We start from the raw sequence: 18,962 nt of genomic DNA, 5'->3' as shown, positions 1-18,962 counted from the left end.
TCTGCAAATGTCCGACTCTGGCGGCTAGGCGCTTGAGATTTCTTAGCATGCCCTTTGGGGCATATGCCCTTTGGGGCATGAGATTCCTTTTCTCTCCTCCACTACATCAACAGCACTGGATGGCTGTAGAAAGTTTTCTCTTCCCAAAATTTTTTCTTTGCACAGGTAATGGTCCATCTTATGGTATCAAAACGGCATGCCATTTTCCCTACCTACCTATCTTCCCCTGTGTTCTTATTTCTAGCATTTAAGTTAATTTGGGTGATGAAAGACATACATATTTGGAGTTCTTTTCAGCAGAAATATTGCCGATGGTATAATCTATAGACTCTGCGATTACCTTGGCACGCTTTGCTCGATGTTATGGCTGCTTTTTTGTGTTGTCTTTTTTTCGAAATTTTGGGTGTAAAATCTTGATTTAATTCGACTGACTACAAGTCGATAACATCAACTTGTAACAGTTTCACCAGATTTTAGAAGCTAATAGCCGATTACCAAAAAATCTCCGCATAATTAACACAGTAATCTTAAGAACTGCATTTAATTAATATATTTAGCAGAGTTCAAAGTCATAAAATCAAAGCCTTTTATCAGCATGCTTTGATAAACTGTACTGCACTTTATTTTTTGTTATTTATTTTTTGCTACCCCTCCATACAAGTTGTGGGTTGCCGAATATCTGCTATGCATATTCAACTTTTCTCCTGAAGGGGCAAAAACAAAAATTCGCCCAATGTGACAAGTGTGCCAGCCATACTTGGTATTCACGGCTGCCCGCGACTGATTCACAGAGGGAATATTTACATGCATTCATGTGCATCTACACATTCAAAAGTACGTAAAATGATTATACTTTCTTGTTGGACACTTCTGAAAATGTGTTTACTAGGGATGAAAAACATACACGAATCCAACCATACGCGAGTACATTTTACAATTTAAATTTTTTTTAATATATGTACATATATACACATGTACGAGTACCATATGTATGCACTTATTTCTGTTGAATGGTTACAAAATCGGCTCATCTGTAGCTGCAATTGATATGTATCGCTTTGTGATTGTAGATTAGTCGGCTTATCGCACACCAGCCGGTCGCTTAGACAACACAGCAACCGCAAAAAATCAAACACCCTTTGTCAATGTGTTACTTTGATTACAGTTGAAAGTGTGGTTTACCGCCCAAGTGGGTAGAAAATCAGCATACATACATATATACATATTGTACAAACATAGAAGTCCAAAAACGCTTGATAAGCTTTTTTCAATTTAAATTCAATTGTGTAAATTGGGGTGATGAGTGACCCTAGCGTGCGAAAGTTTGATGGTGGTAAGTGGTGGTGTAATATGGGTTTCACTGGAACAAGTACTTCGGACTATTAAATTGTTTGGCAAAGAAGGAACAGGTGGTGAATGGAGTGATGGTTGTATTGGTAATATAAATATGCAGACAAAAGTTAGTTCATGTACATATGTATGTACGTACGCATGTGTACAAATGGGAAGATGCATGTAAAAAGCGCGTCATGCACTTACATGCTTACATACATTTGCATATAATATGTATACTATGTATGTTCCTGAGTACCATTTCGAACATGTTTCGAAAGCATTAAATTTATTCATTACATCACGATACGTTCCTTTCAAGTATGCCGGCAATTGTATACCTAAAAACATGCTTATAATAAAGGCTATAATACTTCAAATGCTAATTAAGACGGTATATTGATAGTCCCTTCAATTGTCAGATGGCCACCAAACTCGGAGCTTCAACAAATATGTATCTCATTTCAATCTATTTCTTTTTGTAGAGCTTGGTCAATTTAGAAGATCATCAAATCATGTAGCAAATTATGTTCCCATACATTCGTTAAGGAATGCTACAACTCTCAGTAGAATTTGTATTCGAGTCCGATCTGGCTCTGTATGCACTCTTCATAAGGAAATACGTCAACCAGCGCCTGGACTCTGCCGCGGCGTAAACAATTATAGACTATTTCAGGTACTGATGCAAATTCGCAACATACTCACTGGGGAAGTACTGAAGACATAAGCACATGAGGTAAGTAACTTTTTGATTTTATTTTAACCACAAATTTAGTTATTTCTAACAGGACTGAGGATCCCACTTTCATAACTCAGCTCTGAAATGAGTAGGCAGCCTATTTCCATTAATTTTGCGACCACAACTGCTGAGGCGTGAGCTGGTTTGTTGTCGTAAAGGAAAAGAAAATCACCGGACTTCCTCGATTCAAACGAATGCCAAATACAAAGAAATATACGGATCTGATTCCCACGGCACTCGGTTCTACGTAACCGTAACGACTCAGATTTATATCCGGTCAAGGACTATCACTTCAGCAGTGTTCCCCGTATATGTACGGGGAATGTTTATGCTGCTACAACAACATCAACGTATTAAGCTGAAACTTGGTGAAGTACATCCAAAAGATGCTACCAACTGAACATAACCTCGATTCGCGCCAGAAGTGCCATCTCTCAGACTTTGCGCGGACTTTTCAAACAACCTTCGTAGGTTTCCTAGCAGAGTGAAGTACCTCAGCGTAATCCTTAAACCAAAGTTAACGCAGAAGCCCAATATTTAGGAGAGGATACAAAAATATGAGCTGTCTTGTATGTCTACAGAGGCGCGATTGGAAAAGGATGGGTATTCTCACCTAATGTGATCTATCAGGCGATCAGGACTCTGTGCTCGCTGATGATGTGATTGAAACTAGTCGGCGGATGCCTGACTTCCTTTTCGGTCGCATCCGAATTCTTAGGTATCAAACTCATATGAGTCACGGCGGCACTACCACTTTGTAGATGAGCTCGCATCATTATCATGAAGCGAAGGTGTAACTCACCATCGTTAGGCCCCTTTTTTCTGCTTCCAAGCTTTCTCTTCAAATCTATCACAAAAGATGAATACAAGACTGAGGGCCAAGTCTTACCCTTGGATGACCAACAATCTAACCCTCGGTCATATAAGATGGAACAAAATTAAACATCCAATTTTGTTTTGAATAACTCTTTCACTAAATAAAAAAAATTATTTTGAGTGATGAAAATCTTTGTTTTGAACTTTAAGCGCTCCATTGCTTTTCTGTTTATAAAATGGAGCTGCCTAGTTCATAAGTGTCAAATATGAGTGGCATACGACGCCAATTGCAAAATTATAAATTTTCCGAAGGGTGATTAATTTTGCGCCTCCTTGCATATTGAGTTGAAATACTTTAAAGGTAACTAAAATGTAAATATCACTTTTCAACTTTTTTAAATGTAAAAAAACTTTAAGTAAAATCTTCTAAAAATTTACTTTACTTATGTATATGATATTTGCTGTTTATAGGCCTACAAGAAGTCAGATATTTCATCAATTGCCTTAATGCCTTGCATTGACTTTCAACTGATCACCATTCACACAAAATATCATTTAATTTTTACTTGCCTTCCCTGGCGAAGGAAGTGCCAACATAAATATCATCTTCAGCCTTCGTTGGCACACATCGCACACGATTTTGTACACATTTTTTTCGTGTACACACTACACATTCACATACACTTATTTACTATGCATGGACACACAAACATACATATGCATGCAAGAATATATGGACAAGGTTCGGTTGTGGCACACCGGTTTTCAGGAGCAGGTGATATTTTTCAACTACAAAATTTTGGACGTATTTAACCTCTGCGCGGTTGCTTTTGATTTCGATTTCTCCAGCTGCTGCTTTACCGCGAAGGATAGCAACAGAAGGAATCAAAAAATAAAAAAAATTACCAGCACCGTCAACGTGTTGTGCGCTTTATGACTTTTTGATTTTTCATTCTTGCTACTCGTCTTGCGTCCGCCTTACGGTCAATGGAACTATCACAAGACTTTTGCGGAACTAGCCCGATTCAGATGGCTATTAGTCCACTCACAAGATAAAAGCTTGTAACATAGTAGCCATGTCACATGTGGCGCAAAATTATTCATCATATTTCCTTTTCAATAATTTTTTACTAAATAAAAAAATTATTTGTATTGATAGAAATTTTATTTTGACTTAACGCGCTCCGTTGCTTACCTATTCGTGTACTGCAGCTCTCTACTATAGTTCACAAGTATCAAATATGATGGACGTACAACGCCTTTGCAAAAATTATAAATCTTCCGATAGGGCGATTTTACGCCACCTTGTATATACAACGCAGTATGCATTTAAAGACAAAAAAATCTTTATTTGAGAATGTGCCACTGTTAACTGCAGGGTTTTGTGGAAGCAAGAATTTGCAGCTGTCTGTTGGGGCGCCTCATAGCTGTTATGCCGTCACGATGTGCACGTTCTTGAGTAAATTGGGATTTTTTTATTTGACCCAAGCCAAGGCGCTGCAGGCATTGCCTGCATACAAACAAATTAATGTAAGAAAAAGATCACAAGTAATATTTGAAACTAACAAAGGCTCGCGCTAATTTCACAAATACGAGTGCATCGGAAACGGGCAGACACGGCAAGCATTTTAATTTTATATACACATGCATATATTACATACATACATATGTATGTATTCGTGAGCAAGCATTATCACTTAAAAATGAGGAAATGTTCAGTTGGACATACGTACATAAGTAAATATTTTTCTTGTTCTTAACATTAACGGCATAGATTTAAAACAGACATTTCCGAAAAAAATTTTGGAAATAAATTAAAATTTGGATAACACTGGGTCGGGCGAGATCAGAAAGGATAACCTAACTTTGGGGCAGTATTGGGCATCCAACAATGTGCCGATAATATCGATAGCTTGTGTAGATCGTACTAAAACATCTTCAGCAAGATCGAATGTTAAATAAGTTTTTGTTACCAGGTATACATCTATGAAACGACACTTTCAGCTATTAGTCGATAGGTGTCACTAGGAGTATTTTTAAACTTTCCCAAATGTCTTGTTTTTTCGTCTGCCATCTGTCAACAATATTCAGTTCATTGTTTGTTACGTTTCATACAATAATGCATTTTTGTCGCTCTTAAAAATGTCGAATTTCGTGCCTTCAAACTACGATTTGCGGACATCAAAAACTACTTGTGAAATGCTGCTCTCCCGGTTCAAAAGGAAGTCTTTTTTGCATGGAATCGTTGCAGGTGATGAAAAATGGGTGATGTATTTCTCCAATCCCAAGTGTAAACGATCGTATGATCCGCCCGGCCACAAGCCAAAAACAACGGCCAAACCAAATCGCTTCGGCCGCAAGGCAATACTGTGTGTTTTCTGGGATCAGCGTGGTATGATTGTGTACGAGCTATTAAAACCAGGTGAAATAGTTAACGGTGCACGCGCGGTGAAAAGCGCTATACACCGAAAACGCCCAGAATATGCCGATCGGCGTCACAAAGTAATTTTTCTTGATGACAATGCACCGCCACATCGAACAAGAGCGACCCGGGAATTGATGAAGACATACCCGGGAACTGGTGGAGACGTACGACTTGGCTCCTTCCGATTATCATTTGTTTGCATCGATAGGCCACACACTTTCCGAGCAGAGCTTCAATTCTCACAAAGAAGCCAAAAATGGCTCGATGATTGGTTTGCGGCCAAATACGACCAATTTTTTTGGCGCGGCATCCACAAATTGCCTGAGAGATGGGAAAATGTGTCGCTATCGATGGCTTTTATTTTGAAGATTAAATTTGTAAACATAAATAGTTGTTTATTTATGAGGGATAAAATAGCGCTAGGAAATTAGTTTTATTTTCGATCAGAAATATTAAACCAAAAAAAAAAATGTTTTTAAGGAAAAATTTAAAGCACAAAAAACCAAATTATTATTTATTAAAAAAATTTGGTGCGCTCATATAGAAAACAGACATACAGAGTTGGAAACAAATTAATTATTTATGTGGCTTGATAATTTTTCATAGTGGAGAATATTCCCAAAAATAATTTTTAATCTTATATGTATTACAAAAAAAAAACTCAAAGAATTGCCCCTTTAATAGTGAAAAAGGGGCAATTTATCTCTCTGCTCTGAGAGGCACGCACTTCCAACTAGACAGCACTGCTCGTACTGCTCTTATTACCTCGCTTGATCTAAAACAAAAACGATATGCCACTCAAAGTGAATTGTTTTAACAAGTGCGTACAAAATTCCTGCATAATTAACTCATACAAATGCACGAATCTATGTATGTATGTATGTATGCACAAGTAAGCACTATGTATTACGTGCAAGTGCTGTTTAATAATAACTTACCCTCATATTGAACCACTTAAGATTTGGACCCTTCTTATAAACATTTCACATCACTTTTTTACGAATATTTAAAATGCATTTCAGTTGCTATCAAACTGAATATGACCTCAGATGAAAATTTTCAAAATTAGTTCTTTAAAATCATATTATTTTAGTTCTTTTTTATCCACATCCGATTCAGATATTATATTTCCACTGTTAAATGAGGCAGCGCTTCAAAAACGATATTCAATTTCAGACCGTGGCACATACATACATAGGAGTATTTTGATAATCTAACATACATACATATACAGGTTTATACATTTTTCCATAGCAGATATGACCTCGGAGGATTGCCATTGCCCGCCGAGGGGCGACGGCTATTAGAAAAAACCTTTTCTTAATTTTTGATCTTTACGACGTTCTCTCTCTGAATTCCAAATGGTAGCCACGCACCAACCCATTCGGCCACGGCGGCCGCCAAATGCCATAAATACCACGACAGTCGATTCTACGTTACCGGAACGACTAATATCTGACCAAGGATTGCCTCACTCCAGTAGCATTCTCGGTGCATGTTTGGGAAATGTTTATGCTGCTGCAACAATAACAACCAAAATGTTTAGAATGATGATACGATTCGATTTAGCCGTGTCCGTCTGCCCGTCCGACCGTGCATCCCACAACTCGGAAAACAATTAGTATACAAGATCAATTAAGCTTGGTACACCTATTACTCTTTGTCCAAGATGGTGTGTTTTATAGAAAATGGACACAATCGGTCGATAATCACGCCCACCCGCCACATAACGGAAACTTTCAGAAAAGCAAAAAAACAGATATATACCTCTGTTGAAAATAAAGCAAAATGATTCATAATTTTCCATCATCATTTTCATATTTTCAAGAGCTCAAAGGATGGCAGTGTATACGCGCTTTTAAGACCCATACTAACATACAGCAGCGAGGTATGGGTACTTAAAACAGCAGACATGGTAGTTGGTCCATGGATTGGTCTGAGGATTGAAAGAAATGGTCCCTTCCGGTGAAATGACGGAACATATCGGATAAGATACAATCACGAGCTCGACGCATTGATACATTGAATGATGGAAACGCGATAAGTTTTATAAAAATTCAACGAATCAGATGGCTGGTAAAGAATGCCTGAATGGAGAGTATTGACAACTAGTGTTCCGTAGACAACCAATTGAACGGAGAGGTCGAGGGAGACCTAATAAAGGCTGGGTTGACAATGTCATAGCCGACCTGCGGAAAATGGAAATTGCAAACTGGAAAAGCGAGGTGGAGGTTCGATCAGAGGGAAGAACCGATGTAATGGTTATGATGATTGGTAATACATGATACAAATGATGAACCCAAAATGAGAAGTACGACACAACTAAACATTTGAAAATTGGATATTGCTACGTCCACTCTTGGATACAAGTGCGTATTTCGATAGCAACTTAATAAAAATCGTCCTAACTTGGTACACATACATACATATGTTAATATTACTGAAATCGTATAAAAACCATGCCCACCTTTTATATTCGAGACTAAATTTCCGTTCGTCTCCCTTGCGCTGTTTCAATCCTGAAATTAACAGCTCATCTAAATAAAATTTTACTAAAATATGCGCAGGTATGTAAAGTTCAGTCCGGAACGAATTTACTTATTTGTATTGACTCCGGTTTGCCACATGTTTTCGAATCATTAATCCGATGTCTTTAAGTGTAAAGCGCGCAGATACAAACGCATAAAAGACAAAACCCCAAATGCAGCTGCGGAGGATGAGCGCCAAAAGTGAGTTCATCGACAGAACGTGTCTTGCAAAAGGGAAAAGCGAAAAACGAAGTGCGTTGGATGGATAAGTGGTACGAAAAGAAAAAAAAAAAAAACAGGAGCAGAAAAAACGGCCGTATTCTCTATACTGTTTTTATATTCATGTGCCACATTTTTATGTACTTATTCTTATGTATGTATGTATGTATATTTGAAACATGATTTTTTTTAATGCTCCATTCGAAACGAAACAGATGTTGAACAGACTCCTCGCGCACGATACTCGTACTTGCATACATACATACATATGTACATATGCACGACCACAAAAAATATATATGTAAACGTAGATTGAAGTTTAAATTTTAATAAAAAATTGCACAAAGCCTCCAAAAAGTGGACGATACAAATTATAAAATTCCGAACACGTGTTGGGCTCGGCAGCAAACTTATACATAGGAGTATACATACAAAAATTATTCACATATATGTATACCTACATATGTATGTATATTTAAAATGACTATTATCCCGCACATTAATGTGAATGGATTGATTTTACACCGCCGCAATGCACAAACACATACACATACGTATCCCTAATGTGCCTTTCCCCATATACACACATTTTTATCCTTGAAATAAGTGGTGCTCAACGATCTTCAACTATAGGCGCAAACATACATATGGCAAAATAGAAAAAACTGTACCAATTGAGTTTTAGTAATCTATGAAAACATGTTGCACAGAAAACTATATCCAGTATTTTCCATACATATTTTCTTTCCTGTTCGCTTTTATCACACACAATGATCGAGGGTGGAATCCTTCAGAACTCGTTTGCTTAAATCTTCCAAGCAGATGTTTTCTTTAGGCGTAACTATTTATTCTCTATGATTGTGTACAGTGCGTAGAAGAGAAATGTGTTGGCATTTCAAAGAACCAAACAGGATGTCAACCATATACGTGTGTAAGTGCGTAGCCCGTAGCACGCAATTGAAAGGATATGATTTGTGCAAAGGTAAATATCAAATAACAGGTAGGCTGTAAAAATATCTATAAATGGATAAAATAAATACATACATATGTGTGTGTATGCATGTAAAAATATTTTTCTGTTTCGAAGGTAATTCAGCTACCTGAGATCACTCACTTTTTATGCATGCATGTATGTGTGTACACACATGAACAAATGTGATCGTCACATGGATTATTTAATGCATAAGGAACCATGACTCGCAGAATATATTATATGTAAATGCAAAATTAAATTTAAAGACTTTTTACTAATTTTATACTACATTTATGTAATTTCAAAAGAACTAAAGTGTAAATTAATTCAAATTTCCCTTGCTTGGAAAAAAAATTAAAAATTAAAAAATATGGCTGTTATTTCACAGGTTGGTTAGAATACAGCTAATCTATTCCTTGGTTATTTCATTTGGATAAAAGTGTTCACCACTAAAGGTGCCGGCTTTGCTTGGCTTTGAAAACTTGTCTGGTCAAATGGGCGCTCTGAACGCTGTCATAACAATCAGATGATTCGTAATAGGAAAAAGGAAACAGATATGTTAACCATATTCAATAATATATAATTCTTTTGAATCATTTCATTTATTTCATCATTTGAATCATGATGTTAATTAGGAGCTATGAAAAAATATTGCGAATTTGTCTTTTAATATGTAGTAAAAATGTACAGGATAAGACGCCAATCACGCCACCGACGAAAATTTTGGGGGCGTGAATTATATTATGATATATTTAGGTCGACAAAAACGTGGTCACTTCCAGCTTTGCGCAAACTTGCAAGATACGAGGAACAATACAATAATGATATACATATGTATACATCTACTATGCTGTTCAATGCCACTTATTAAATTTTCTTCAAACATTTCTGAAATGCAAATTCACAAATGAAGCTAAACCAAATCAAATGAAATGAAAAACAAGGCGTCATTCAAAGCTGCTATTTGGTCTCATTTCATATACAGGGTGGCTGATGAAAGCCGCTACCAAAAAAAAATTGAATAACTTTTTTTTCTTTTTAAGTTATCTGTTCCATTTTTGTTTTAATTTGCAGATTGATCTTTAAAATTTATTAAAATGGATAACTGGGACACGCAAACAAGAATTTGGATAGTCCGCCGCTATCACGCACTGGAGTCCGTAGTTTTGGTACAGAGAGAGTACAGGCGGATGTTTGGCGGCGATCCCCCGAGCAGATGGACCATAATGAGACTGGTGAATAATTTTGCTGAGCAAGGAACAGTCGCAAGAAGGCCTTATCATCGAAACCCACCAGTTCGGACGGAGGAAACGATCGCTGCTGTAGCTGCAGCTATACAAAGCAATCCAAGGGTTTCAACAAGAAGCTTATCTGCTCAACTTGGTGTCAGCCGACAGTCTTTGCAAACAATAATGCACAAAGATTTAGACTTATTTCCCTACAAAATTCAAATGGTTAACAAACTGAATGCAGCAGACTTGCCGATTCGCTTGGAATTTTGCCAGAAGATCCTGCAAATGGTGGAAGAAGACCAAAACATGTTAAACTGCCTTTTCATGTCTGATGAGGCCCATTTCGATTTAAACGGCAATGTGAACAAACAAAATTGTCGAATATGGAGTACTTCTAACCCACAGATACTCCACGAGACGGAATTGCATCCTCTTCGCGTGACAGTGTGGTGTGCGGTTTCTTCACGCTGTATTGTCGGGCCTTATTTTTTTGAAGAAAATGGTCACACCGTTACGGTTACTGGAGACCGTTATTTGAAAATGCTGAAAGAATTTTTCTATCCAGAACTACGCCGAAAGAGAATTCCTTTCAACTCTGTGTGGTTTCAACAAGATGGGGCAACGTCTCACATAGCCCAGACTGTTATGACAGAGTTGCGACGAAAATTTCCCAATAAACTGATTTCAAGAAACTCTGAATTTCGTTGGCCCCCCAGGTCGCCTGACCTTACTGCACCTGATTTTTTCTTGTGGGGTTTATGTAAACAAGAAGTTTATAAAACAAAGCCAACAAATTTGGATGAACTAAAACAATCCATTCGGGCAACAGTTGCGGCTATTCCTGTCGCAACTCTCAAAGCAGCAATGAACAACTTTTTACTAAGATGCCGCACTTGTGTCAACGATCATGGGGGGCATTTAAATTCAATTATTTTTAAAACTAGTTAAGCTACATTTAATAAAATTTAATGACCTTCAACTTGAAAAAAAAAAAACAAATGAATTCCATACACTAAAAAAAAGTTATTTGAGTTTCTTAATGTAGCAAAATTCATCAGCCACCCTGTATTTCAGCGTAGTTCTACTCATATTTTCAGTTATCGAAGCCAATCAAGCAAAGTTAGCCTGCATTGGGCCTGCAATTTAACAATAGCGTAGAAAATATAAATTTAAATCAGAGTTTGAATGTTCTTATTTAGATATAAGGTTGATTGGGCCAACGTTTTGGTTACATCGGGACCAACAATCCGCCATTCTTCCAAAAATACTTATCTAGCCCTATTTTTTGAGGTTATGTGGTGTCCTTCTAACCGTTTTATCCAAATGATCCCACAAATGTTCTATAAGATCCGGTGATTGGGGTGGTGTTTTCAATGTGTGCGTAGGTGTGTTATAAACGATCCAGAAGCGAACGATTTCGGCTGTATGCTGGGTGTCATTATCTTGTTGAAAATAGTAATCGGGTTCATTGCCAAACTTCCGCGTACTTTTTGCCAACTTTTCTTTTAAAATATTCAAATAAATGTTGTCAGCTCCAGCAGCCGACCTATATCCCCCACACCGTGACTCTAGACCAAAGCGCAAGCTGCTAGAGGCTGAACCACCTCTCAGGCACGTCAGGAGGCATCTCTTCAACTACGATATCCAGGACCAAACATATTTATAACTACTGAGCCAGGCAGTATATAGACAAACACTAAACGACGTTCATCGGGAGTTTGATTCCCCTTGCTTATCAAGGTTTTTTCCTGGAAACTGGGGCATTATAATCGATAGAATTCAGCCCTCCAAGGGCAAGGCGAGGGTGCACCTGGATCCCAGACATATCCCTCACTATTACCCCGTAAATGAACAGTCCGGTAAATAAATTTTAGAAACAACCAAGTCGAAGTGAGAAGACTTGCCGCGAAATCTACAAGTCAATTTGTTGTACGTGAGAAATTGCATCATCGATCCAACTCCACAGGTTACTTTTCGGGTTTGATACTGCCCTACTCCGAGGTCAGATGTCGCTATTAGCGATATGTGTAATAAAGTGATTCAATTACATATATATTTTATTGTTATTTTATTCATAGTCGTAGCAAAAGTGCTTGAAGTATTGACAACGGGTGCCGTAGCCGAGGGTTTGATTATGATAACCATTCGATTGGTACTGAGTTCAAAGTTTACAGTGGGCATGCATATCAAATGATAGAAAGAGTGTTTTTTAATAGCCGGATATTATCGGCAGAGCGACAATGGTAACAGCTTGTCATAAAAACCTTTTCCGTAAGGCCGACCATAAATTGAGGGAGAAGTGTGACTATACACCGAACAGAGGATGTATGCGACAATTATATGATTGTTACAAACCTCTATGAAGGCTCCCCAGTAGTACCGAGTGTAACAGTCTTTAAAAGAAGTACTTTCATTCCACCTAGTCGAATTTTAAGAAACTGGTATGCAGCAGATTTGTTTGCTTATAATCCAAAAGTCAGTCCCAGTTATACAGTGACTAACCTCCGAGTGCATATATGTATGTATGTATGTATGTACCATGTGTACATATGTATGTACGTTTCCCAGCAAATATACGCAATTACGGTTTTGGAAGTGAGAAATGATGATAATCGTCATAAACCGCATACTTGTGGTTCTCCATTCAAACGATCACCACACATACATACACATGTGCTTATGTATGTGATTGATCACACATACATACATATATAAAAGGTTGAAATAATTTTCATCTATTCATATCATGTCAATATACTGGTATGTATGTATAATTTATATGTTTGTATATATGTATGTATATTTACATACAGACCGCATCGATTTGGTATGTTACATCGAACGTAAATTGCTAATATGAAAAATATTCTTCTATCGTTCAAGCGCTCTGTGGACTTCTGCGGCTTCCGCACACTTTCAGATGACGCTTCCTTCGCCATTGCAGAACCAATCCTCGTAAATATTTTAGCTAATAAAATTAAAAGATTATGCGGTAGAGCAAGACGAAAAGATATTCAAGTACAGGGTGTTTTTTAAGAACTTGAAAAAATTTAAAATGATAATAAAAATCAAAAATATTGTTGGAATGAATTTTTTTATTATAATCTGGCCGATAATTTCATGGAATTTATTTTTTGAATATGATATTCGTCATATGTCCGCCGCGGGTACGAGTTAGATGGTACATTCGTCCAGTCCAATTTTTGACTACTTTTTTCAATATATCTGGCCGTAGATCATCAATAGCAAGTTGTTGGAATCAAATGCCGTCGATGTTTAGCTGATTAATTTTTGGACATAAAAATTCAGTCAACGGATTGATATCCCTTGTCGTTCACTGGAAACGCCAACTACTTTCCCATTTCGAAAGAAATAATTACCGATGATGCCTTCAGTGCTCTATGAACAATTTGTTTTTTTTTTTTTTTTCAAAGTAAATTTCTACAATTTGAAAGCGTTGCACGATCCATTACGAACCTTACTGATCAGAAGTTTCAACACAGTTTGCCATTCTCAGCTGTCAAATTATAGTTGTTGATATCAAAAGTTCTCATGCACGATACTTACAAGTAAGGCGGCCGATTGAACAGACCAACTAAGGTGGAATGGGCTCACAAGTTAATACCTATCGTTACGACTTGGCTCGAAAAAGACCATGGCAGTACAAACTACCACCTTACTCAATTAGCCCCATGAGATAACACCTTTTTAACAGTTCTGCGGGGAGAGAGTGGTAGATACTGCTCTTTTAGGTGGTTACTCTTATTTTATAGCAAGCACAATAGATAGCATCGGAGGTCGCAGCGCACTATAGCCCCATGAAACTAAACTATGCAACTGAACATTAAAAACTAATAAACTTTGTTGCAGCCTGTGCCTAAAACATCGTTTAGCGATGTTAAGTAGTCGTTCAGCTAGAATAACCTTGCATCAGCTAAGAAAAAACAAATTTTATATAGTGCGAGAGCTTAACATTGTTTGTTCGTTAGTTACGATTAAACGATTTAAGGGGTAACACCACTGTAGAAATTTCAAAAAATTGATTTTTTTTTTATAAGCTTAAAAAATTCTTTGAACCTTTTAAAATAGAGAACAAAAAGTTTTGTACGTTACCGAAGTTTATTTCATAAATATTTTAAGCTTTTAACCAAGCGCTAGTGACTGCTACCTAACGACTTCTCCAAATTTCCAAACTTTAAACGCGTTTTTCTCAAAACACGTTTTCTGAAACTGGCACGCAGCATAACTCAAACAATTTTAAATATTTTTAATCAGGATTTTCACTACGTCTGTATAATAACCTTCTTAAGAGAAGAGCGTAGGGGATTTTCGGTAGATTAATTTAAACGATTGTTATAATTATTTAAGTGCCGTTTTTTAGTCCAAAATAGAGTTTTTTCCTTCAAATGCTTGCTAATTCCACAAAAATAAATATTTTTTAAATCGCCTACGTGTTTCTCTAGCTATTCTTATCTAGATTAAGAAAAAAAATGTTTCTTTGTTCCAGATTAAAATTTGCACCCTCTGTGCTGCGTGCCGCGGATCTCTTTCAAGAGAAACCACATTACAAAAATGTCTCCTATACCGCCATTTTGTAAAATTTTTCGTTCAAACTTTGTAGTTTTGTATTTTAGTATATAAGTAATAACTTCCCAAATCAGAGTGATTGTTTTTCCTTTCCTTCTATACAAAAAAATTCTTTAAAAATCGTGTTTATTTTACGCGTGTACAGTGGTGTTACCCCTTAAGGAGCTCGGTAATTATGGTGATCATCCTGGTAGAGAAAGAAAACGCACTATGAACACTTCCAACAACCAAAAATTGTCACAAAAAATGGTGAAACGAAATTCTACAGTCTCCATTAGGAGATGGTTTCAATCGGGAATCAGTCCACCTCATACCCAAAAATTAGCATAAGTTAAGCCTTACTAACTACAAAAATAGTAGCTACCCACAGATTAAAGCAAAAAGTACGGGTTGAAAGATGTCATCCGCTCCAACGTAGGGGCGCGGCATGAGCTTAGATAAACTCGTCTTTACGAAAGAGACCTGTTTATCGTTAAACAAGCTCCCAATCGTCAAAACGGCCGAAGCTGCAGACCGTCATAAAACGTCCCCACAATCCGCGATTTGTAATGGTATGGGGTAAAATTTGCGTCAATGGCAACACGCCCATGATTTTCGTAGAACAAGGAGTAAAAATTGATAAAAAAGTTTATCGTCGGAATATTTAGAAGCTGTTGTTTTAACTGGTCACTGCAGCTTTTTGGATGTGGAAATTGGACATTCCAACAAGGCTCGAAGCCAGCTCACAAAGCGAAAACAGCACAAGAGTGGCACAAAACTCATTTTCTGTATTTCAGTATTTGGATTTCAGTATTTGATGTATTTTGGAAGCAAGGGCTTGTATAATACGCCACAATAGTTTGTAGTACCTGCAGAAATTTTGGAAAACGTTTGACCTTCTATGTTTGTGCTAAGGGATGCCACTTTGAAACCGGCTGAATATATTATATCTTAAACGTTAAATGTATGTATGTATAGAAACTTTTTATAAATTATTGTCAATTACTTTTAATAATAAATTTTTTCACTACAAATTTGGTATATGTACATTTATTTTTTGACACTTATTTATTAATATATACCAAACTGGTTTTTGGACTTGATTGAATTGTTGAATTAGCGAAATCTGACAAATACCACGCCACCTATGCACCATGAGGTGAAAATTTTAATATCTATCCAAAAAATGTGAAATATCTCAACGAAAATTGGTGAACATTAACTATTTTTCCATTTCAAATGACCGAAGTCGGTCAACACAACCCTGTCCACTTTGAATTTAACGGCGATTAAAAGAAAAAGTACTAAAAATGTAATACTTACATACATACTCACATATGTACATATGTAGCTAATAATTTTAGCGAAAAAATGCGTTTCAACTTTTTACTTTAACTTTATGTTGTTGTTGTAGCAGCATAAACATTCCCCATACTTACATACGGGGAATGCTGCTGGAGTGACAGTCCTTGGCCGGATATAAATCCGGGTCGTTTCGGTAACGTAGAACCGACTGTCGTGGAAACGCTTTAACTTTATATCTTTTTGGTCGGTTTGGTAAGAACCTTTCGCCAAAACGTAAACTGTTTTAAATTTAAAATTAATATTTTTGGAAACTTTAGTTTTTCACTAAAATCTCCGGAAACATTCAGGCGATATAACTGTGTGTAATTGCACATGCACATTTGTCTGTCGAAATTTGTAAATATTTATACATATGTATGTTTGTGTATGTGGTTAAGTGTGCGGTTGCACTTTTGTGGCTGAAGAACTTCTACTTTTATTCCCACTCCATATTCATTTTGGTTTTTTATTTGCATGTATGTATGTATGTGCTCGTATGTATTTCAAAACATGCTCCACTTACCCATAAAGTAAAGCCGCTCCAGCGATGCCGCCGCCACATTGAGCCGTTATGTACATAGCAGCACGAACTGGAGATATGGCGCGTATGATACATGCAGCCAAAGTCACAGCAGGATTTACATGGGCACCTGTTAATAACAAATAAAAAATTAATGTAATTAAAATAAAAATGCCAACTTGCATTTGCTAAAACAATGAACATAAAATGTTTTTTTTAACAGAATATGGAAATACGTACAAATGCACGCACATATGTATGTATGTAGTCGTATCAGAAGTTAAAATTTAATATACACATACACATTACATTGGACCGTACCGAAAAAACGTGTGCCAATACCTCTGAGTCTAAAGTATTTTTGCAAGGTAATTTCGAGCGGCCGCCGTGGCCGAATGGGTTGTTGCTAGATTACCATTCGGAATTCACAGAGAGATCGTTGGTTCGAATCTCGGTGAAATCAAAATTAATAAAAACATTTTCCTAATAGCTCCTCATAAAAATATCTGCCGTTCGGAGTCGGCTTGAAACTGTAGGTCCCTCCATTTGTGGAACAACATCAAGACGCACACCATAAATAGGAGGAGGAGCTCAGCCGAACACCTAACAGAAGTGTACGCGCCAATTATTTATTTTTTTTTAATTTCGAGTTTTTTTTTTTGCGAAATCTAGCGGTCTCATTTTTATATTTTTCATAATATCTTTCGGTATTATGATCGGCTCTTACATTATGATATATTGATATTTTTGACTCGAGTAGCAATTTTTTTATCTGAAGGACTTAAAGTATTTTGTCTCAAAAACACATTTTTTGTTTGTTTCAAAGTTCATTGATCTCAACTACTCCATTGTGGTGCTTAGCCTTCAAATCTCAGTTCTTATCACCCTAACGTAAGTGATGTAAACGGCATCTAATTGAATGGTGTCTGGAATAATACCAATACTATTTTCTTACTTTGCTTTATTATTACTATTCGTATTCTATGTGAAATACAGACATTTGTATGTAAATATTTGAACTCACTTTGTCAACATATGGAAGTCGGCACGTTTTCTATATATTTGAATCTTTCAAAAGTGACGCCTAGATGTCAGTAATGAATAATTCTAGATGTCAAAAAATTTACACATTTACATGTTTTATTTTAAAACAACATTTGGTGCTTTTTTGAGAGACCCTTTATTTTTGACTCGTCAGTCGTCAGAAACCGCTCAACACATCGCCCCTCCTTTCATCAAAAACAGCGCGTACTCTTCCACTTCAGTAGTAGCCTGTGTTGGCAGAGAATTGTAAACTGCATTTCTATTAACTTCCAGACCATAAGGGCATTGAAGGGAACGAGATGGTAGACGATATAGCGAAAGCGGGACGTCTCTATCTTCGGATCTTGTTAACGAAATTCCAAAGTCAATAAGAACATTGTGCAACGAACTAGACGAAAACATTATCAGAAAATTCAGGACTCGATGGGAGAGTCTGTCCACTTGCAGGAATGCAAAGGTAATGTGTAAAGAAGACGATCACAGTCGTACTCGACTTATACTATCAGTAACACGAAGAGAGTGTAGAACTATGATAGAAGTGCTAACAGCGAATGCTTATAAGATAGGAATCTTCGATATCGTGGAATGCAGAGAATGTAAGGAGCAGAACTCAAGGGAAACTAGGGAGCATCTCCTTTACGGGTGTCAAAACACACTTAAAATATTTTGGGGCGCCACAGTTTGAAGGATTGGAAGGCATCTCAGCAGTGGGTTGGAAATGTCTCTTTAAATTCGCATTAGAAACAGGCACCATGCGGGTGGATTATGCCGACCGAAGTCCTCAAGCGAGTCTTTCAAACTTGTTGTTTACGGTTGGCCGAATTACAGTGCAGTTGCGGCTAATATTTGAAAGGGATTGTCTTTATCTTCACAAAAATAATAAATATTCATGCACAATCCATTTGAATTTTCATTGTTTTACTATTTCAATTCAAAATCCGATACCTCTAAATTGATAAATATTTAAATAAAAAATCATATTTTAAAACCATTTAATTATAAAAATTTTAGCATTGGATCAACTGTCTTAAAAGAACCATCGTTTTGGCATACAAAATTATTCCTGACGTACTACATAGAAAGTAATAACGCTTAATTTTAATTGACAGGCTGAAAATATTCCAACATATTTTAGAACAAGTTTCTGTAAAAAAGAGAGGCTATCGAAGTGGCTGCCTCCGAGAGAGGTGGCAACTTAGAGTGGATATGGATGTTCATTATATT

At 36.8% G+C, this 18,962-nt stretch overlaps 1 protein-coding gene across 1 annotated transcript in view; it reads right to left on the bottom strand.

The window, feature by feature from the left end:
* LOC129247180 (neurogenic protein big brain) overlaps positions 1–18,962 on the bottom strand; it is a 47,347-nt gene that overhangs the window by 22,420 nt on the left and 5,965 nt on the right. Inside the window, exon 3 of the mRNA XM_054886172.1 lies at positions 16,698–16,824. Within this exon, the coding sequence (XP_054742147.1) occupies positions 16,698–16,824 (127 nt within the window). The remainder of the gene's footprint in view (positions 1–16,697; positions 16,825–18,962) is intronic.

The sequence above is a fragment of the Anastrepha obliqua genome, chromosome 5 (genome assembly GCF_027943255.1).
Source record: "Anastrepha obliqua isolate idAnaObli1 chromosome 5, idAnaObli1_1.0, whole genome shotgun sequence".
NCBI classification, from domain to species: Eukaryota; Metazoa; Arthropoda; class Insecta; order Diptera; family Tephritidae; genus Anastrepha; species Anastrepha obliqua.
This window is presented reverse-complemented; position numbering and strand designations above follow the sequence as displayed.